Source organism: Gobius niger (assembly GCF_951799975.1).
Source record: "Gobius niger genome assembly, chromosome: 4".
Taxonomy (NCBI): domain Eukaryota; kingdom Metazoa; phylum Chordata; class Actinopteri; order Gobiiformes; family Gobiidae; genus Gobius; species Gobius niger.
Window position 1 is genome coordinate 19,653,506 of NC_136855.1, and position 20,812 is coordinate 19,674,317.

At 42.3% G+C, this 20,812-nt stretch overlaps 1 protein-coding gene across 7 annotated transcripts in view; it reads left to right on the plus strand.

Moving 5' to 3' along the window:
• sox6 (SRY-box transcription factor 6) overlaps positions 1–20,812 on the plus strand; it is a 99,211-nt gene that overhangs the window by 71,799 nt on the left and 6,600 nt on the right. For all 7 annotated transcript variants that reach the window (XM_079555676.1, XM_079555675.1, XM_079555678.1 and 4 more), the window contains 5 exons: positions 441–520; positions 6,174–6,323; positions 7,316–7,493; positions 7,618–7,802; positions 15,544–15,649. In XM_079555676.1, coding sequence (XP_079411802.1) covers positions 441–520; positions 6,174–6,323; positions 7,316–7,493; positions 7,618–7,802; positions 15,544–15,649 — 699 coding nt within the window. The remainder of the gene's footprint in view (positions 1–440; positions 521–6,173; positions 6,324–7,315; positions 7,494–7,617; positions 7,803–15,543; positions 15,650–20,812) is intronic.

Sequence of the window (20,812 nt, forward strand, 5' to 3'; positions counted from 1 at the left end):
TGTTATTGTGAGAGCACACTTGTTGTAACTAGTTCTATCCACAAGTGTTTTTCAATCTGCTGCCAAAATCTCACTCGGGAACAATGTGAGGTTGAACAATAGCCAGGAGAGTCAAGGTTTACGAGAGAACACAGCGCTCACTCCACGTAATGACATTTTGAATACAACGGACTTGTCACAACCACTGAGCTGTTATAAAAATCCCATGTTTATTGTTCTGTCTGCAGGTAAAGACCAAATAGTGCTAATAGTTCCTGGTAATCCTGCTCCGGTGAGACCAGCTTTAGTCTTTTGTTCCTGCAGATGTTTGAGGTCTCGTTGTGACAGGGAACATTGCTGCACTTTGGACAGCCGGAGATTCGTGCTGGCACTTGTCGGGTGGCTGTGGGCTGGCGCATTGTCTGAACCTGTAAGCATTGTTGTTCCACTCTTTTTGACAGGTGATAACTACCCCGTGCAGTTCATTCCATCCACAATGGCAGCTGCAGCAGCGTCAGGACTCAGCCCCCTCCAGCTTCAGGTATGTACAGTACGATGACAAAGAATGCAAGGGACGCCCGCCAAGCCCAGGGCAGGGGAGAGAGCTAAGCAGCTGTACGCTAAGTAATGAGCCACACACTAAATAATCCTGCGCCCCCCCCAGCTCACACACGCTTATCACCTTACATATGTAATTTATCCCATTTTATAGAGGATTTATCCCTACTTGCAGCACCAGACAGAGCCGAGAAGATAATAGTTATTAGAGGTAATGGGAATCACTGTGGTTGCCTTAATCATTTGCCAGAACATTTATCAGAGCACACTCGGCTATGTAAGCCATGAGACTCAGCATCATTGTTTTTTTAAGATCGATATTGTGATCGTTGTTGGGTTTTTTCCCCCATTATTGTTATTCTACTGTTGAAGCTCTGAAGTAGGGTTAAGTAGTTGTGGGTGTTGTTAAAAACGTGTGTCTTAATGCAGGTTGAAATATGCTTTAGGCCCTGCAGGCTCCTCCTCCAGGACTATTCTCACATGGAATTGAGAAGCTGAACTTAGGTCAGGGCATAACCTGAGGCCATGCTCTTTAATAAAGATATTTATCAGATTTTTTTGATCAGCTATTATTCACAATTTGCTGCCATTGCCAAGACCTTCCTCAACATGTCCTTAAATAAACCATGGCAATTTCCAGTGATTTACATACAAGAAAAACACAAATGGAATCCGCATAATGTAGACATATGATTGTAGTTGACAATTATTTTATTTCTGAATACAAAACATTTCCAGATGTATGGTTGGTGTTCACCGCTGCTTTGTCAACAAACAGAAAGTTTGTGAACATTTGAACAAGAACAATAACAGTACTTGAGAGAGAAAAACAGCGCTCAGTGATGTATGTGGCATTTGTCCTTCCCACTGGCAGTGTTAACAAGTTTTAGCAAGTTGGAACAATGCTCGCAGCTGGCTCTAAGTTGCTATGCATGACATGAGAGGAGCGATTAAGAAGCGTGCGAGGTGCTAAATGAGTTTTCTCCAATTTCGTTGTGACTTGATCTTTCAGGTTTTTATTGTTAAGTATCTTTGAATTGAGCGGTAGTTCAAGACAGGCGCACCGAATGTATTTTTAGCGGCACATGAGGTCAGATAAGACAGTTATATAGTATCTGAAGGTTGGAGTGAGGAGGGGAGAGACAGATCCGAATGATAAATTTTGATAATGTATCTAACCCTGGGAATGGGCAAAAACAGTGCATCCAGGACCATGACTTGGCCGACCTTTCGAAAGAACACAGTAAACAAAAAGGAGGCACATTTCCACATTAATTGAAGTCTGTCATCTTGTCACATATTCTGCCCGCTGGCTGCTATTTACCCTGCGTAGAGAGTCCCCTTAAAAACAGCAAGGCAAGTCAAACATGCCCTTTTCTACACAGCCGGGATCAACAAACCATGTGACTGCCACCACTTCCTCTACAAAGCACAGGGAGACCGTCGTGATTAAAAACAGCGTATCAGGCTAGACGTGGAATTAAAGTTAGACTAGTCTCCTCCCTCAAAGAGCAATAATAGCACCAGAACCTTTCATTAGCATAAAATTTATTGAAAGGTGTATAGCTTTGAAGGAAGAGGATTCATTTTAAACCTGACATTATAAACTGTGCTCACAAAGATATATAAAAGGGAATTAAAATGCAGACATCGTTGGTGGTATTGTTTCTTTACACAAAATGGCATAATAACTATCTTCTGTAATGTCATTAAATCTGAGAATGTTTATATTCAGCATTTGAAGTGTGTTGCTCGACGCATCATCACACAAAATGCTGCCCTAACCTTTTAAACTTTTCTAGTTTTAGTGTTAAGTGATATCTTCTTGTCTCCCTCGCACACACATTTTTTTTCATGCATATGACCAACCCCTCTAATTAAAATATCTCCTGTCAGTCTGATGGCAAGGTATAATTTCCACCGATTTACTCAGTGTAGATTGTGCAATATATGAACCTTAAAATAACCTAGTTGGAAGAACTAATTCCCACAATGCAGCCGAGGTAATGTGATCAGCCATCCAGTCAGAGAGGCTAGCGGCTCTGTCAGTCCTAATGTCGACCACATAGCCCCTCCACAATTTCTCTGTCTAAGGCCCTCCCCTCTTTTTCTTCACGAGAAGAAAAACCAACAAGGTAACAAAGGCCTAAAGCTGATGGATGTAAATGAATTCTCGCGGATGCGTTTCAGTGCGGGAGACTGTAATTTGCTTGTCAATACAGGGTGGTAGCATCACTCCACTGGTTGGCAGTCGGCAAGTGGCTGTCACCAGGCATTGCTGTACCACAGGGCAATTTCACTCAATGTTTTCCTGACAGATTGGCTCTCATTCTCAACTCACAGGAGAGGAGGCGCGTAAACTATCCCAGCGCGACATGCCCCTCTTCATTAGTGCCCACACTGAGCTGGGATGAGGCCAGGGCCAGCAGGAAACAATGGCCCCGTCCTGGCCTGTCCTTCCCTGATTACAAGTGACACCTCTCACCTAACACAGGAAATTGTGCTCAGATTGTTCCTCCAATTGTCTGGACACCTACAAAATGCTATTGGCTGATCACACAGGAGAACACCCTAAATTTTACAAATGAAGTTTTTTTAATATCTCTTGCTCACAGGTTCTTCATCCCAGTCAAAATAGATACATAAATGGAATAACCATTGAAACATTTCACTACATTGTGAGGGACAACTGAACTTCACACCAAGCAAACACATCGAAAGGACCCACTTGTATTTCCCTTTACTGTTCATATGTATAGTAACCCCTGTGTAGTACAGATGTTAATCACATCATTAATATGTGAATAAGTTGTGACTTTGAAAGAGAAAGACAGAGCGACAGGGGGAGAGAAGAAAGGGTAGAACAGACGTACTGTAGCGAGCAGCTGTTTCTGTGTTTACGAGCAGAGGAGTCCGGTCTTTGAAGGTAACCCTGCGCAGAGCAGCCACACTCGCAGTGCGTGGAAGCCCGGCTAATAGGACGGCTAGGTGAGCAGCTGTGAGGAGGCAGTGGTGAACAGAGGGACAGATGGACAGATAGAGTGGATAATGCAGTAAGCAGCATTGAATGGGAGTGCCGGCTCCCGAGTCCCAGGGCCCCGAGATCCCAGACACTCTCACACATCAAGGCCTGCGTTTGTGTGAGTAAATGAGAGAGAGCAGACAGAAAGTGCAAGAGAAGGACGTAACTATTTAAAAGAGGGAAAACATTGTGGAGCCCCAGGACCGGGGGAGGGGCCTGAGCAGAGCAGGTTGGTTGCCAGCAGATGAGACAGATGTTGGGCCATACTGGAAAGCTTCGGCAGAGTGCACCAGGACGCCTTCCTCCAATCCTGACATCTGGGCCTCGCCTGGGTCAGCCTGCCTGGTCGCCCTGGGCAATGAGCCTGTACAAGCCTTGTGGCAAACGGGGCTGGCGCAGGGCTGCTTCTTAAATGGTGTGGTGCAGTGAAGCACAATTAATGCCCTCATATTCAAGTGCTCGATGCTCAGGCCAAAGGAAGGTGAATGAGACTCTGACTGACAAAACAGTGATCTGCTATAATTGATATTCGAATACAGTGGCAAGTGCTTCTATTGTAAACCAAATTATATTAATACATATTTAAATTTTTTCCATTACATCCCTAATCATCATGATCGACTGAGTATGCGCAGACTTTATTTGAATGTCCCTGTTAGAAAGGTGGACCTCCTGGTTTAACCTCAGCTGCCTCTGGGGGGCTTGTTTTTAATTACCAGAGGCTAACAGACTGACCTTGGGCGTACTGCTCTCACTCAGATCCATGCTTCCTGAGAACGGCTCTGCTCATCGGGGACACAGGCAACGGTTAGGGCCAGACAGACGGCCTAAAATACACACAGTGAATATGGCCCAGTTCAAAATAATCAAAGAGAAACACTTCCAAAAAGAAGAAGTGATTTATTCATATGTTGAAATAACTACATTTGAATTAAGATTATGACACCACGCAATTTTTATGATCAATTAGTTAATTAACAGATAAAATATGTTTTTTTTTTTAAATTATATATATATATATGTTTACATTTAGTTTTCTGTCACACATTTGCCGACATCAACTTTTTTTCTGCCCCCACCTGGCAAAAAAAATCCTTTTCAAGGACTTTTAAATGAGAGCCAAGAGCAGCTGTCTTCTTAAGGAGACCATATTATCCTCAGCCTTTGGCTATGTAATCCCAGTTATATTTATACTTCCTGTGTTGTTTTGTGATCTTGTACACCAGTGTTGGTATACAGTTCAACTCCTATGTCATTTATGCAACTTCGTTTGAATTGCAGACCACATTAAAAGTTTAAGTTCACGCACACACAGGCTTTTGTGTGTCCTTGGGCAATGTGTTACAGGTTAAGACACCTTTCATCAGTCTTCCCTCTGATTATATTTATTGTTCTTTAGCTCTGGAGGCAGTCTGTTCCTTGTTACAAGGGTAACCATTCCTTCTCACCCCATGGCACTGACCTGCTAATCAGTGGTGAAAAGGGGCATCCTGACTGCCTCTAATTTGAGGTAAAGTCTAATTATGCTCTTTTTCCGGAACAATAAAGTTCTTCCCACTCAAGGTCAGGGCCATGCTTGTCGACAGTGTGTTAGCAAACATCTGTACAACAGACTAGGGCTAGACAGTGACAAACAGGTCTGCAGACTTCCTCTGTCTTTGTCAGTGGTCTCTGTAAAACACGCTCAGAGTTAACTGCTCACATTAACTAACTGAGATTAGAGGAAAATAAAGTTGGTCTGCTCCTGTGTGGAGCCTGTCACAGACAAAAGGGTGTTTGTGAGGGAGGTGGGGGCGGCGATGTCATTTGGGAACATAATCAGTCTGTCATTTCCTCTGCCGCTGTACCGTTGTTATCCCCACGTCGTCTGGAAGAATAGCGCTTTTGTATCGCCCCTCATGTGGCATTGATACTGTTTCATGCAGGACCACATCACATACATGTGCAATAAGTAGTTTTAAATGTCTCGAGAAATCTTGTGGAAATAGTCAAAAGATGCTGTACTCGTTAAACATGAACGTTTTTTGTTGTAGACACAATGGTTACTGTGTGTTTTGGCCGTCATTTCATATAACCACTAGTCTGTACACTTCTGAAGAGATGTCACTGATTTAATGTCAATGAAAACATCAATGATTACACCCGTGTGCTGTGTTCAGGTTTCTTAGCCTTAATAATGCTTGTTTAACATGTTCTCTGAAACATGTCCAACTGAGATTGGGTTCGTGGACTGGGACTCTCTCCTATGACTGTGTGGAGGCAAATCACAGGCCAGATCCTTCAATGGGAGGCTGTGCCGATGTGGAGAAATGAGAGATCTTTGCTAACACACTTGCATCCAGTCGGCAAACTTTTTCTCTGTGATGAGTGGAAAATAGGGGCTCCAAGTATTTTGAGTGAATGCCATTTCTGTGTGGTTTTTAAGACTGGTGTCTCTCTCTGGGTTCAGTCTTTGAAATACAGTTAAGACCTTTGATGGAGGTTCTCTGCCAGCCTCATGGAAAGAGAGGAACGACGTAAAAGAGAGAACAGCAGATGAAGGCAGACACTCAGTTCTAGAGAGGGGAAAAACTTTGGACGTTAACGCCTTGTGGGTTTCTCTACCTCCCTACAGCAACTGTATGCCGCCCAGCTTGCCAGCATGCAGGTCTCTCCTGGAGCCAAGATGCCTCCACTCCCCCAGCCTCTCAATGCGAGTGGGCCCATTTCTCCCTCCTCTCTAAAGAACGACAAGAGCTCCTCCAGCCCCATCACTCAAGTCAAGGTATTATGATTCCCTTCAACTTTCCTCAGCAGGCCTTGAGCCGTGCATGAACAGTGCCTTAAACTGATTAACAACTGATAAATGGTCTTTCGCTTTTTATTAGGCCTTTGTGTGAACATTTATACACAACAAAATATATTTACCAGAATACAAAGTTAAAATATCATCTATTTATCGAGCCTGTGTGTTAGTGCCCCATCTGTCAATCTGCAATAGTCTGTTTGACATACTGTTATTAATGCAGGAAGAAAACAAGGCCTTAAGGGAGACAGTTTGAGCCATATGTTTTGTAAAGAAGAGTAATGATCCAATTTTATGTTTTCTACAATGGCTACATTACAATTATATTTGAAAGCTTGAAAAAAAAATGCTGCTACTTTGTTTTGCCTTCTATGGATTTTAGTTTTTTCCGAAATCGTGTAAAATCGCACTTCCATGACAGGTAAAGGTACACAATACACCCAAGTAAAATAAATGCGTGTACAAGCTAATGAAGTAGATAATGTCACTCAGTGTCTGACAGATTGAAACAGCTGTCTTTGATCACTGGCGCCCGCGTTATCCGGTCATTAGTTATTCTTGGAGGCAGAGTGCAGACACTGGGAGCAGGCTGAGGAGAGAGGGAGCAGATGAAGATGTACAGAAACACGGAATCAGCTTTAATTAGTGTGAACAAAGGAGCTGGGCAACTGCGAGGAAGATCACAGTGGTGCAGCCGCTGTCAAAAGATGGATGGTACGGAGGGAAAGAGCAGGCCTTGCGTCCATCAAGGAAAGGGTATAGATTTGAATGAAAAAAAGTTGAAAAGAAGAATTGTTTTGTTTTTTATAATTATAATGAATATGCCAAATAAACATGAGAATTACCAGGGACGCAGAGGATTTGTGGTGTTTGGGGAAAGCCAGACTCTTTAAGAAACGTGGGAGGGTGTGAGCACCTTTTTTTTTTCTCTCTTCTGCCTTCTCTCATTCATATCTCTGCTGCTGCCACAGGAGGAAGGAACACAGCCGCTCAACCTGTCTGCCCGGCCAAAAAACACAGACCTGGTCAAATCCCCCACATCCCCAACACAAAACCTGTTTCCGGGCAGCAAACCCAGCCCAAACCACCTCATGGGCAAAGGAGGGATCCCTAGTCCGCTCGGGGGCCTGGGCCGAGCCTCGTCTCTAGGTAAGTCAGATGTTTTGTTTAGCATGTGTTATTATGTTCATCTAGAGAGTTTCAAGATTCACCAGGATGTATTTAAGTGGTGACTTGTGGAATAAATGTGCATCTTTTGCTCCTTCCTGTGCAGATATACTGTCCAGTCTAAACTCAACAGCATTGTTTGGGGACCAGGACACAGTGATGAAGGCCATCCAGGAAGCCCGCAAGATGAGGGAGCAGATCCAGAGAGAGCAGCTGCAGCATCACCAGCAGGGAATGGAAGCAAAGCTGTCCGTCCTGACGTCAGTGGGCCTTAATAACTGCAGAGACAAGGTTAGCACTTCCTTTCAGTGTGGCATAAGAATACACACTAACGTAAACTGAAAGACCTCGAATCATGTGCAGCGCTCATCAAAAGTAGTCAGTGGCGTTTCAAGAACTGGAACAGAGAGGTGTAGACGGTTCTTAAGACTAATATATTTTCTTTAATCGCTGTCCAGGGTGGTCAGATTGATACGCACTGGCATTGAAGGGCATAAATGTGTGTTTATTTAAATGAGCCGTGTTTAAGTGTGTGGAGGGGCCTCGGCGTTGGTGATTCTGGTGTGAGGGTCAGGACGGGCCAGGGCAGTGCCCGGTGTGGCCCAAGAACTCTCTGAAGTCTCTGCCCAATTAAGGCAGATTCACAGCCCCATCCAGTCCCCTGACACGGGACGGGCTGCTTTGTACCAGGAGCACACACTCCCAGGGATTCCCTTTAAAAATATCTTCAATCGATGAGTCAATCAAGGAGAGAAAAAAGCTGTCCTCCGCGCTTCAGCTTGATGCCATGTTGCCAGTTGGCTGTGAGGAACAGGCAGGAACTGGGAGCGATGCTCATTAATATTTGAGAAACTGACACTTTCAACCAACAGCTTCAACTAGGTCAATGTATATGTAAAAAAGTGAATCAACATCTATTTTGATTTTCTTTAATTTGGTGCTTGGATGAGATCACAGTCTGCGCAGGTGGCAATCGGCAGTGCAAACACGCTCATACTTTCAACAAAAGAAGCTTTCCTATATATGTTTTGAATTAGTCACTTTAAGGATATATTTTACGTATTAATAATAAATAATCAAATGTGGAAAAACAATCTTAGAAAATGTAGGTATTCCAAAATATAATTTGATCATAAATGTGCGAAATTGTTTTAATGTGTACTTGTCAACCTCTTGATATATTATATGAATTTATTAATGTATGCATATATGTCAGGCTCAAATAATTGAAAGCCTCCCAAAAGGTAATAGAGTGGTGTTTTATTGCGATAGTAATTTGTATGTCCTGTTGAATGACACCTTAAGGAAGCCTTACACCTTGTGACGCCTGACTCGGAGACCCGTGCAAATCACAGTGAGATATTGTCACCTTTTCATTTCAGTGACATTGGTTCTATTAGGACAGTGTGAAATTAGAGGCGCGCTTTATCAAGTCAGCTAAAAGAATTGCCCCATCATCTTCATCCTCTCGGCTGCAATAAAGAACAGTGGGTTGTAATTCAGCGGTGGAAGGAGGGGAGGAGAGAGAGCCTTTTGCTGATACAAGCCAAGGGACTAGAAAGGTTTGAACGCCCCGGATAAAAGCTTTCACTTTGGTCAGTTTCAGAATATTAATGTTTCACGAAAGCGCCTCACCTGACATAAATATGGTGTGGTCTCTAATAGCTCCCCTCCCAGTCTCTTGTTTGGAAGTTTATCACAGTGAGAGCTTATATGAAGAAGATTCTGGAAAGGTAACATAAATGGGATTAAGGAGAGGTTAAGATCATCCAGTGTGGCTGTTAGAAGGGATATTAAATATTGATTTATCCCTGTGTAATGACCGGCCTGAGGAGTGGGTCTAAGTGCTGCTTACAGATGGATCAATTCATCTTTTTGTACAAAGTGTATTTGAGCACTACAATGCTTTCATTACTGGCCTTTATCAGTAGGTTGTCTGCTTCCCCTCTGGAGCTGCTGAGCCCATGGCTGAGAGGAACAGCACACAGATCAGACTTGAACCCGGGAGATTGTCAAATATTTATACGTTACAGATATTTTCTCTTGTTTGTCTGTTTTTACTATATCCCATCTGTACAATAAAACCTCTTACAAGCCCTCTACAATTTACTTTTTTTGAAATATTAATATAAAGGTATTATTGTCTGCAGAGGGCAATTACTTTGTTCCATTATTTACAATGCGCTCTTTACCCTGTGGAGGCTTTTACCTAGAATACGCTGCATCTCTATCCATTTATAACCATTTGAATTGTTTCCTTTTATTATGCTCACACTGGAGAGGGTTTTTTTTTAGGTTCAAGGGTATAGCAAGTGTATTTGTACTTTACACTGCCTTTTTATTTCCCTTGCTGTTGTTTTAGTCAATAACCAACCACAATAATTGACTGTAAGCTGTAAATTGTAAATGGCCCATGAAAGCTCAGTTGTATTGTTTTTAACCTTAACAAAATGTTTGAATTACTTCTAAATTCACCCTCAAAATGTCTTTCTTGAACTTAAAAGTCACTCGATTCAAAGCAGCTCTTTGCTGTCTGTCCCTGGCCCAGTGCACGCCTTCTCACAATCTCAGCCCTGGTTTAGACTCTGCACGCCCTTGTGCCTCTCAGATAAAATATATCCTTGTGCTGACATGTCCCTAACTGGAATCAAAAGGTGAAAGGCCAGTGTATTAACCTATTGAACTGCCCCTTTCTGCCCTACAACATCTCCTCTTCTCAGTATTGACCACCACAATTGTCCGTTTCCCATAGCCCACAGCTCAGCCTGTAAATATTCAAATAGAGCTTAGACTGGTGCAGCCTTCTAACCTATTGGTTCTAGTGGTTGTACTGCTCACTTATATGTGTGTGCTTAGTGTGTGTGTGCTGCCAGGGTCCCATTCAAGTAAAGCCCTCACAAAGACTTTGAATATAATCTTGTCTGGTCTGCAGCCCTGGAAGCAATTTTCTGCGCCTTTTCGACTGCTGTCTTGGAAATTGCAAACCAAGGCGTTTTGGCTGCAATGTAAATCCTTGGCATACATGGGTTTGCCCATCCAAATTAGATTATGCTCAGACCCAGACACTGGATGTAGCCAGCAGGAGCTATTGTGAAGATTGCTTCCATTAACGTATTGTCCATTTGTCCGCATTCATTCATAAATAAAAACAAAAGATTGCTGCATGATGTGTTTACCAGTTTGCAGTGCCCATCTTTGGTCAAGTCATTGGCTCCGTTCACAAATTTCCAAAGAAGAAGGGCTCCATCTCGCCTGGTCATTTGGCTGTGTCTGCTCCATTATTTTCTGCTGTTGTCTGTTAACACAGAGAGTTTCTGGGCCGCTGCTGTGGCCCAGAATATCGCTGGCCAGGATTCTTCGAACCTGTGATGCCATGCTGACCACAAAGCTCACAGAACAAAAGGAAAGGAAAGAATTGGCCTCAAAGGAGCAGTTATTTCCACTGTACAGTTGTAGTCAGCCTGTAATGGCCTGGGGTTTGACGGGAGGAGCCTTTGTCCAAATGCAAAAGAGCTTGTGGTAATGTTGCAGTTTCTGATCCCGCTGTTTGCATCCTGGAGGGATTGATAAGCCATGAGATTTAACTGCACTTAAAATTTCTTTAGGGCCTAGTGAACAGTTCTGGATCATTGAGGATTGGAAAGTACATGATCCCAATGCAAATGGCCCCTATATGACAGAAGAGGACATCAGAGCAGAAGAAATATACTTTTATTTGACCAACAATCTAATTTATATAAAGGTTGAGTCCAGGAAGGACATAACTACTAAGGGTTACGATAAATACTATTTTAGTAGATTTCACTTGTTGTTCCTATTATGTTTTTTCCTGTTGAATTATTTGATGAAAACAAACAATAAACTGCTGTTTGGCACAAAGCCCAGACCAGGGTTAGCTCACCAGTCTCGCCATAGTTTAATTGAATTAAAGATCTTTCTTCTCTATGTTTTAAACAAATGAGGTGATGCCCTGGCAGTACAAATGGTTCCACAATATCCAACCATCTTTGCTCTGTGTGATATTGGGAATGACTGCCACAGAAGCAGAGCCAGGCTTTTGTGGCTGCTACTGTTGATTCTGCTCCATGCATTAGTCTTTGCAAGGCAAGAGAATTGAAAAAAAAAAAGAAACTAAAAAAAAAGAAAATCTGCATTAAAGGAACTGTGGGTTCACCGCATGGCTGGATATACTTAACATTTAAATGGCTCAAAACTAAAACTAAAACTCCAGGAACACCATAGACTTATACGTAACATTGAAACTAGTTATAACAGAAATACAAAACAGATGAGGTGTTGAGTTGCTTAAGTGTGCTCTTTGTGCGCGACGAGGGGGTGGGGAGGGGCTCTGGCTGAGGACTTCAGTCTGAGAGAGTCTTGAGGGACACAGACCACAGTGATGACTGACACTCCATTCACAACGGACTGTACTGTGGTCCTGCCTCTGACTTCTCTTTCCACATATCAGGTGTGTGACACAGCACGCCGGGGCAGGACATCACATATATTTGGGTCAGTTTGTGTTCACTACATGACAGTAGCACATAACGTATACTAAAAATAAAGGCGTAATAGTAGTAGAAGTACAAAAGGGTGTCCTGTTACTCTTTTTTGCATTGTGAACATGTTTTATTGTTGCTTTGTTGAATTTTGTTACATTTTTTAATTTTCTTTGCTGGTTCAGAAATTACTAAGAAAATACTAAGCCCACCTTCTGCACTCTCCCTCGAAGCCGAACCAACAGACAAGTCTATTATCCCTACAGTTATTTCCATAACAAACTGTAGAGATTTTCTTTCACTTAAGCTGGACACTGTTTTTGTTCCTATTTTGTTCTCATGTTTTTTGTTCTTTTAACACCAGAACTGAATCTAGTCAAATCTAAAATCATTTTATTTTAAGCACGTCATTCTGGGCATGTGTTGAAATCTATCATCATAAAAACAAACAAAAAATGACTGTAAAAGTTACGGAGAGTGAAGGATTGACGGTATAGACTATAGACCGTTTTAATATAGGGCAAGACTAGGCACAATGCATCGAGCCATCCGCCACCCGCCTTTAGCTCAGAATACACCCTGTGGGCACCGCAGCAGGCCTCCGGCACATGTTCTGTGGCCGGCAGATTAAAGCTCTCTTTACTGAACTGACAGGGGGACGCTTTGGGACTCCATCACACAAGAAGATCCACACTGTCTTCTCCCCCCCCTTTACTGACTTAACTGTACAGCCATGTGCAACGAGACTCAAGTCCATCCATTACCCAAAACTTGAAAGACAAAAGACCGCACAGGCAGGGCGGATGAAATTATTGTGGGTGGCAGTTTTCCACTACAGCTCGGAGTGTGCTGCTATAATTTTAGTTGTGGCGTAGGGAGCTGCATGCTGAAGTCATTTGAGGGAGGTACCAGTCTGTTGCCAGCAGTCGTGGTTAAAGTAGGAGGGGAGTAATGTCCACATCTTTTGTTTCCTATGTCTTTATCTGATTACTCCGGGCTTTTCTCTCTGCCCTCTTCATGCATTAGAACCATTATGTGCTTTACTAGCTTTCAGCATTTAACAGTGTTCAATTTCAGCTATATTTATGCTTAAAGTATCCATTCATTTTCTTGGACCGTGTTGCACTTAAAACTCTTGTGTGTGCTTCCCTCTTCGCCTGGCAGGACAGCCAATTTCCCTAGATACGGCGTGTCCTTTGCTACCCCTGTGTGTGTCCGAGTGATCAGTAAAAATTTAATGACACTATAAAATAATAAAAGTGCCATTAATTTATCACAGCACTTGATGCGTGGGCAGGAGGGAAGCATTAGTTCTCTGAATATTTTCACGTCTTAAAACAAAAACCCCGATGCTGGGCAAATAATTTATTGCCTTAATTTCAGCTATAATTGTAATTCCTGGATATAAATTACCAAACATATAACCAATAAGTATATTAGGCTTAGTATATAAAATTTTATTAAAATATGTGTGGCCATATTGCTAAGCACATGATGAGATTAAGCAAGAGCTGTATTAATTAGCATAGCCAAGAAGGTAAAAGGATGAACTGCGTGCCCATGCTATGTTGTATAAAAACTTGGATGAGAGCCTTAGTTTTTGTTTTCTTTACTACGCAGTTGAAGCTTAAGCTGGATATTAATGAAACTCAGTGATGGATGGCCCCGGTTCCTCTTCCTTCTCAGCCCAACGTGATTCTTAATGATCATGAGTTTATAAAAGGACTTGATTGATCAGTGGGGACCGACCAAGCACAGAAGAGGGATGACATGACTACTTTATTACAGATATACAGTGCGCCCTGAATGCCTGCGTCTTCCTCCCACTGCACTGTCCAAGGAGCATCTGAAACAGCCCCATTGCCCAAGCAGCTAATCACACATCAGTCACTTTGTCATCATGCTGCTGGCTTCTTTCATTAAGAGCAATAATGTGGCGCGGTGATGAATACAGCGCTGTGTGCACATCCACTGTGTTGTGGTGTTGCACAAAATGTGACACACAGAGAGGCACCATACTGCATCTTCTCTTTACAAAGTGTCGTCTTGCCCAGCGGGGACCACTACATATATCATAATTAGAAAACACTTAAGTAAGCAAAGGGCCGTCAGATAGACAGGCTCTAATCACAGGCCACAAGCAGGTAGTGGTTAATTGTATATCAAAATCACTCAGCTGGCCATAAATAATGACTGCTCCTTCAAGTATGATGGAAAATTGCAGTGCTTTTTTTTTCTTTTGGTGTCGCTGTCTTTTCTTTTTAAAGAACAGTTCTTAATAAAAGCATGAAATTGAATAATGTGACAGGTCTTAAATGGACTTCAACAATCTTGTCTTGTCATTTTTGAGACAAAACACAAGGATGTGATGGGAAGAAAAAAAAGAGAGATAGACATTTTTCACATATTTTGGCAGCATTGCTAATATAGTGTAAGAAATAAAAGTGAAAATAAAATAATTCGCTATTTTGTTAAATAATAACGCCGCTTGGGGAGGTGGTAAAACCATATAAACGCCATTTTAGAAAAAACATTGGTCTGAAAGATGAATGTGTTTGGTTGCTGTGTCCCAGGGTAGTTGTGTTAGCCGTACCTGTAGATGTGCTCAGCCTGTGTGTGGATGTCCTGTTTACAATACAAAGTGCCATAGGTCAGCCCAGACACTGCATCTTTGGGAGAAATCGAGTGCTCACCCTGGGAGTAAAATAAATGTGTTTTTGAATACCGGTAACAGGCCTGCTTTTACTGCCACCCCAGCAGAACTAAGGGTCCAGAGATTATTTGTATCATACGGAGTCATTCTCTATCTTAGAGGGGAAGACAGCCCTTTGCTAATGCCCTGTGTATTCACGGAGGAAGTAGGTCATTCAACAATGGAGGCTCCAGCAGTCGGCACTCTCCCCTTGCATAATACATTAAGTGTAATGTGCAGCAACTATTCAGTGCCCTCGAAAGCTGTTATTTTATTCTGTAAATGCACACTGACATGACATTTAATATTGTCACGGAGCGCTGAATGACAGGGTTTCATTGTGTGTCAAGTACAACATGATGCCAAGTTTAATCTGAGCACAAAAACGACATGACAAACGGGAAAACACGGTGTGTTCTCCAAAGCATGAAGTCTGAATAAATGATGGCCGCTGAGCTGTGGGCTCTGTACACTTGAAGGGAGGATGTAAGGAGAAGATTACAGAGGAAAATCTGAGCACTGCAAAGAGGGCCACGGCTCCATTGTGTGCTCAGGATCACAAAGTATCCTTCTGTAAATCTATTTACAGCACCCCTGGCCCTCACTGTCTCTCTGCTCCTGTCATCCATTATAGCAGTGGCTGAATAGAGAAATGAGAGAGGGAAAAAGCTACATCTAGCTCATGTCAAAAGAGCAGCTCTTCAAAAGAACCTCCATCTATCAAATACACTTTTTTTCTTTTCAAAATTTCTGATTCCTGATGGGGTTGTTTTTTACAATTCTGCAACAGTAAAACTGTGTACCTTTGTTCCTGTATCTGATTCCTTGTATCTCTCTGCAGGAAAGGGCGCCGTTTGAGAGCATTGGGCATCACCTCAGCAAACTGAGTGAAGAAGGAAGAATTGGCCACAGAGTTATTGACCTCACCAGACCAGAGGATCTTGACGGTAAATATATTATTGCATTGCATGATTCCTGTGTTTTTAACTTCAAATATTCTCCACTTAAATCTGATATCACATGTCCAAAACCCTCCACTGTGCATGTGAAACATAGTATGTATTGTGTTGGCTGCTGAAGCAGTGGCCCCGAGGTTTTCACAGGCTGGTGAGTGAAAGACAAGAGTGCTCCGGGAAAAAGCCGACTTTTAAAAAAAATTCACCTCCATTGCCTCCGTCTTGTTTGAGGTCCTGCACATACCAGTGTAAATTTGAGTTGCGCCTATGTGACGATGTCATTTCCTTTTGTAACCCAGGATCCTATACAGAAACAAGACTTAGTTTTGTGCTTGACTGTTTGTCAGTCATCAATATTTGTGTCAGTGTCCATGGCACTGGAAAAAAAAATCTTTGTTGCCTAGAGGAATCAGACAGAAATATACTTTTTTGTAAATTTAACTTCACTTCTTTGTGGCACAGAATTTCTTGATTTAGTTAATATTACTCAAATTTAAGATATTACAGTTCTGACAAAAAGTGTCTTACTCCACACATTTTTGGCTGGAACAGTAAGAAATGCAGGGATGTTTCACTTTACTGTGAGCTTCATAGTCACATCCAGCCCTTCTGCCTGATCTGCACATGTCTCCAGTGGTGTCCCAGTGGGAGCTCCACTCTGTGCCTACTGAGGAGCAGCTCTGAAACTGGGCACACACATGGCTGGATGTGTCCTTTTAAGTGCATTACTGTTGTGGGCAGAGCCTGGCTCCAGACGCCTCCCGTCAATGTTCCCAGTGGGCAATGTATCAGGGCACGCGGAGGTCAGAGGACAGGAGAGGTCCTCTTCCCAGGGGAAGTGGCTGGGATCCCGCACAGCAATCACGACTCAAAACAGTTTGCAGTTAGCCTCTCTTTTCTTTCGCCACAAATGTAGCTGTGCCTCTGTGAGCTGCAGCACTAGGAAGTTTTATGATGTGAACCACAAAGTGTTTACTCTGCTGAGAACATGTTTACTCTTCAATCCTCCGCTCAACAAAAGGCTGTTTGCCAGAATACCTTTACATAAAGAGTCTCACACTTTTTTCTGGTTTATACAATTTAATTATTGTTTTTGTAAGGCTGCAAATCACACCATAAACATTACTGGGCAAATGTTTGTAAATTATAATATTTTTGTTTTTATAGATTTAAATCGGAAACTTAACTTAAGACCACCAGATTAATAGAGAGTATAATAAAACCATTTCATATGATAAGTTCAAACGCAAAATTGCAGAGTTCATCTGTAATTCAGCACTAGTTTCATAAGAAAAATACTTTGGCAATTCCAAAAAAGGAAAATTACTGGGTGTACCTCCCCGGCCCTTATGTTGGGTGTGAAAGCCCCATGGTTAGTCGCAGCTCTCCCTCCAGAACAGAGCAGCCACACTGCGCAGGCCGCTGCACAGTGAACTTCTGTAATCACTGCCCTTCACATAAGCTTTAAGGGGCTTAGGCTAATATTTACAGAGCATGCAGTAATCAAATGATGCAGGTTGGCAAAACGCTTCAAAGAAATGGGAATGGTTGAAATATGAGCTGCGCCACATTAGAAGATATACAGTAGAAATACTATGTAGTATATTTATTACTGTAGATATGCTTTACAAAGATAAGGATTTTCACATATTGCAGGAGTTCCAGAGAGCACTTCATAGTACCGCAAGAATAATGTTCACAATGGGATTTTTGCAGCCATTTATATGTTACAGAATACCTCAGCCAAACCTGATGTCCATTCATATAGGGCAGTGGTATAGATGTGTCGCTGACTTGTGTTTGCTTAAACCACCCCCTGTTGGTCCACGGAGAACAAAAGCTTATTGAGAGATGTGTGGAGACTGGAAACAGAGTTCAACTACAGTAAAAGAATGAGCGATAGAGAAGGTGTCTTCAAAGCTGTGGTCCTGATGGGATAGAAGTAGAAAACGATATAACCATTCCATTGCTATGCTGTACACATTTTTAATGACTTGAAACAAGTGAAGTTTTGAAGTTTCTCTTGTTGTTTTGAACTTGGGGCATGGGAATCACAAGGCCGTTTCCCACCAAGATGCAACAACAACAACAACACAGAGATGAGGGGGCAATGATTTGTTTCCAGCAGTTGAACAGGTCAATACAATCAAATAAAAATCCTTTTTTTGAAGTTGTAAAATACAGGTCACAAATCCCTATCTGACATTGTAATGCTTGCTTGGGAGTTGTAAAGGATTAAGGTCTACTTTAAGTTAAATGCACACACAAGAGAGGATCAAGTTGAAACAGGTCTGGTGTTTGTTCCCCAGTTCCCATGTGCCTGTGGCAGCGTGCTAAAGTATACACGCTTCAAATGAAAAAAGGGGATTGACTTGTAATAATAGGGCTTATATCGCTTGTAATTTGTAATGGTTTGATTAGCGTGCTTAAAAAGCTGAGCAGAGGTTCCAGGGCGCTGCTCTCTGGCCTGTCAATTCAAATACATTAGTCTAGCCCGATCCTGCTCTGGGAGCGGCTCTATTGTCAGCTAAATGCCTGCAGTTGGAGGTGTTAGATGTGATCCTGACACAGAGGGCTTGGCAAGTTTGCGTGATTGTCTCCTCCTCACTGCTCTTCCTCTCCAGCAGATTCCTGGGTGACATCCTGTGTCTGCCATGAACAAAGATGAGTAAAGAGGAAAAGGGGGAGAAGGGCCGACTGGGGCTGTGCTCCCTCTGGCTCGTTCACATCGAGTCTGAGCCTGTAGCTCACAGGTGTGGAGCCTTTCGGGCCCTGCTATGTACTCTCTTTATTCCTTTGCTTTTGTGCTGTGTACCTCTTACCACAGTGACTCCCATTTTACCCTCTAAATCTCACACACAATCAGTCTTTCTCACATAATTCATGCCGCTCATCAGCAGTGTTTCCAGGAGAGACAAATTAAAAGGGGATTCTCATATCGCTCTGTCACACTTGAGCTGCAGGCCTCATGAATCACAATAAATTCTATTAAACAGCGCTTCCCGTGTCAGCGCCTCCCAGAGCTGCCGTCAGGGGCCTGCCCTGTCACTGCTAAACATCTGTGTTTATTTACACAATCACATAGCTAACTAACTGATTCCTAAACGTCCTATCTCTCTTGGAAAAATGTAAATGTTCATTTGCAAAATGTCAGAGCACCGTTGTAATTTTTAATGAAAAGCCTGAAACAATGTTGGCGTAAATTGCATGCTGCCCTGCACAGGAGTCTTTTGATTAACCACATGCAGGCTGGAACACAGGTGTCAAGACGACAAAATTATCTTTCAACCAGACAAATGTCAAATAAAATTTGCCCCTTAAAAAAAACACTCTCACACAAAGACATTGACAGTTGTTTTTAAAGTCAACCCTAAACTCAGATGGAGACATGTGGTTTCCTTGCATTAGACGAACATCTCCTTGTTAAGGCGCCCTGTTTGTGCCGTTACACACGGCTCATCTGGTTTCTCTCCAGTGAACAGTCACGTGGATACTTTCCTGGCTAACTATGAATGTGGCACTTGCTGATGGCAGTGGCTTGTTGTGTCCCCCTCCCTGTTTAAAGCTCACCTCTGCCTGTATGCATGCACACAGTATATAAATTGCTGAATCAGTGTCAGTGATAGAGTAATGGCACGGGAGCATCGTAAATTACAACGAGCGATCCCAGGGCGCAGACACTGGCTGTCGTGTCTGAGTGAGCGCAGCGCTCCTGAGCTAATGAATACCTTCATCTGGCCCCAGCAGTCAGCAGATTGGCCCGTGTTGATGGATACTGTCAGCCCTTCGCCACACCACATTTCATTGCACAATAAACATGGTTGTCAAATCCAAACAAAGTAAAATCAATTCATACAGTGAGTGCATGCTAAATGAAATTAACGTACTGTGGCCTCGATAACAGCAAACGCACTGTTTTATTTTTGGATTCATGGACACTGTTGGCCCTGGTTTGGAATACCACGTCTAATTTTAAAAGAAACGTCATATTCACACAGGTTGAGCATGTATTTTAGTAGAGCAACTTCTTCTTATGTAGATGTTGCTAGCCTTGGTATATTGTCCCAATAATCCTAATCGTTTTGAGTCGAGTCCCCCGTTGTCGCAGTCATAAATACATTTACTGGAAGAGAATCCTAATTCTGAGGAGCACCTTAAACTGAACCTTTTCTGTTGTGACATCTCCTCTCTCAGTACATCATAGAGTCAAGATCATTGTGTGCACATTATTATTTCAAGTGTTAGAAACAGAATGCACTTTATATTGAGACAGGGATGAAAACAGTGGCTCATTTGACCATATTTTCAAAATGACTATGCACACTGCTCTGTTACTCATTAAGAGTTTGAATTTGTTTATCAGCTGAAATAATAATAGAAATCAAACCCCAGGTACCATGTGCCAAGGCTGCAAATGGAATGGTCTAATGAGAAGACTTCACATGTGGATGATGAAATATGCATGAGTCATCCCAAGCTTTCTTTTCCAGATTTGAGATCATTAAAGATGTATCGTGGCATATGGAAGGCTTTTTTGTCTTATTTTTCAAGCCTTGTTTATCAACATGTTTTTGTTTGTTGAAATATTCATATTGCTTTTATTTAATTCTTTCACATCTTACGTTATAAAAGGAAGCAAATGCACATGCAAACAGAAATCATTATCAGCCTGATGTACAGTTTAATATGGAGGGAAACTCTCTCCTCATGCTGATTGTGAGTGGCCTGATTGAAAAGCAGCCGTATGCAGAATCGGCATACTCTTTTTATTCCGAATATGTGCATGTTTGTTTGTCTTTACTCTTGAGAACATAAAATATACAGAGAAAAAGAGAGGGATGGCGTGGCTGAATCAATGCGTGTTGAAAAATTTAGAGTGTCAGTTTAGTATTGGTATTCTCTTACTATATGGAAGAAAACATGCAATTTTCAGTAGGAGAATAAACCAATGTGGGAAGTCTTTGGTAAACTTTTCACGGTTATTGCACAATAAAAGCAGGCTACTTTTTTTTTTTTTCTTCCACTTGATGAAAAGTGCAGCTCTCTGGGGGATCAGTAGCCAGTGCTTGTCGAAAACAATGATCACATTTGCGCTGATAATGGCAGTGACAGCAGATGACAGCGAGATTGAACAGAGTGATTGAACATGGCTGG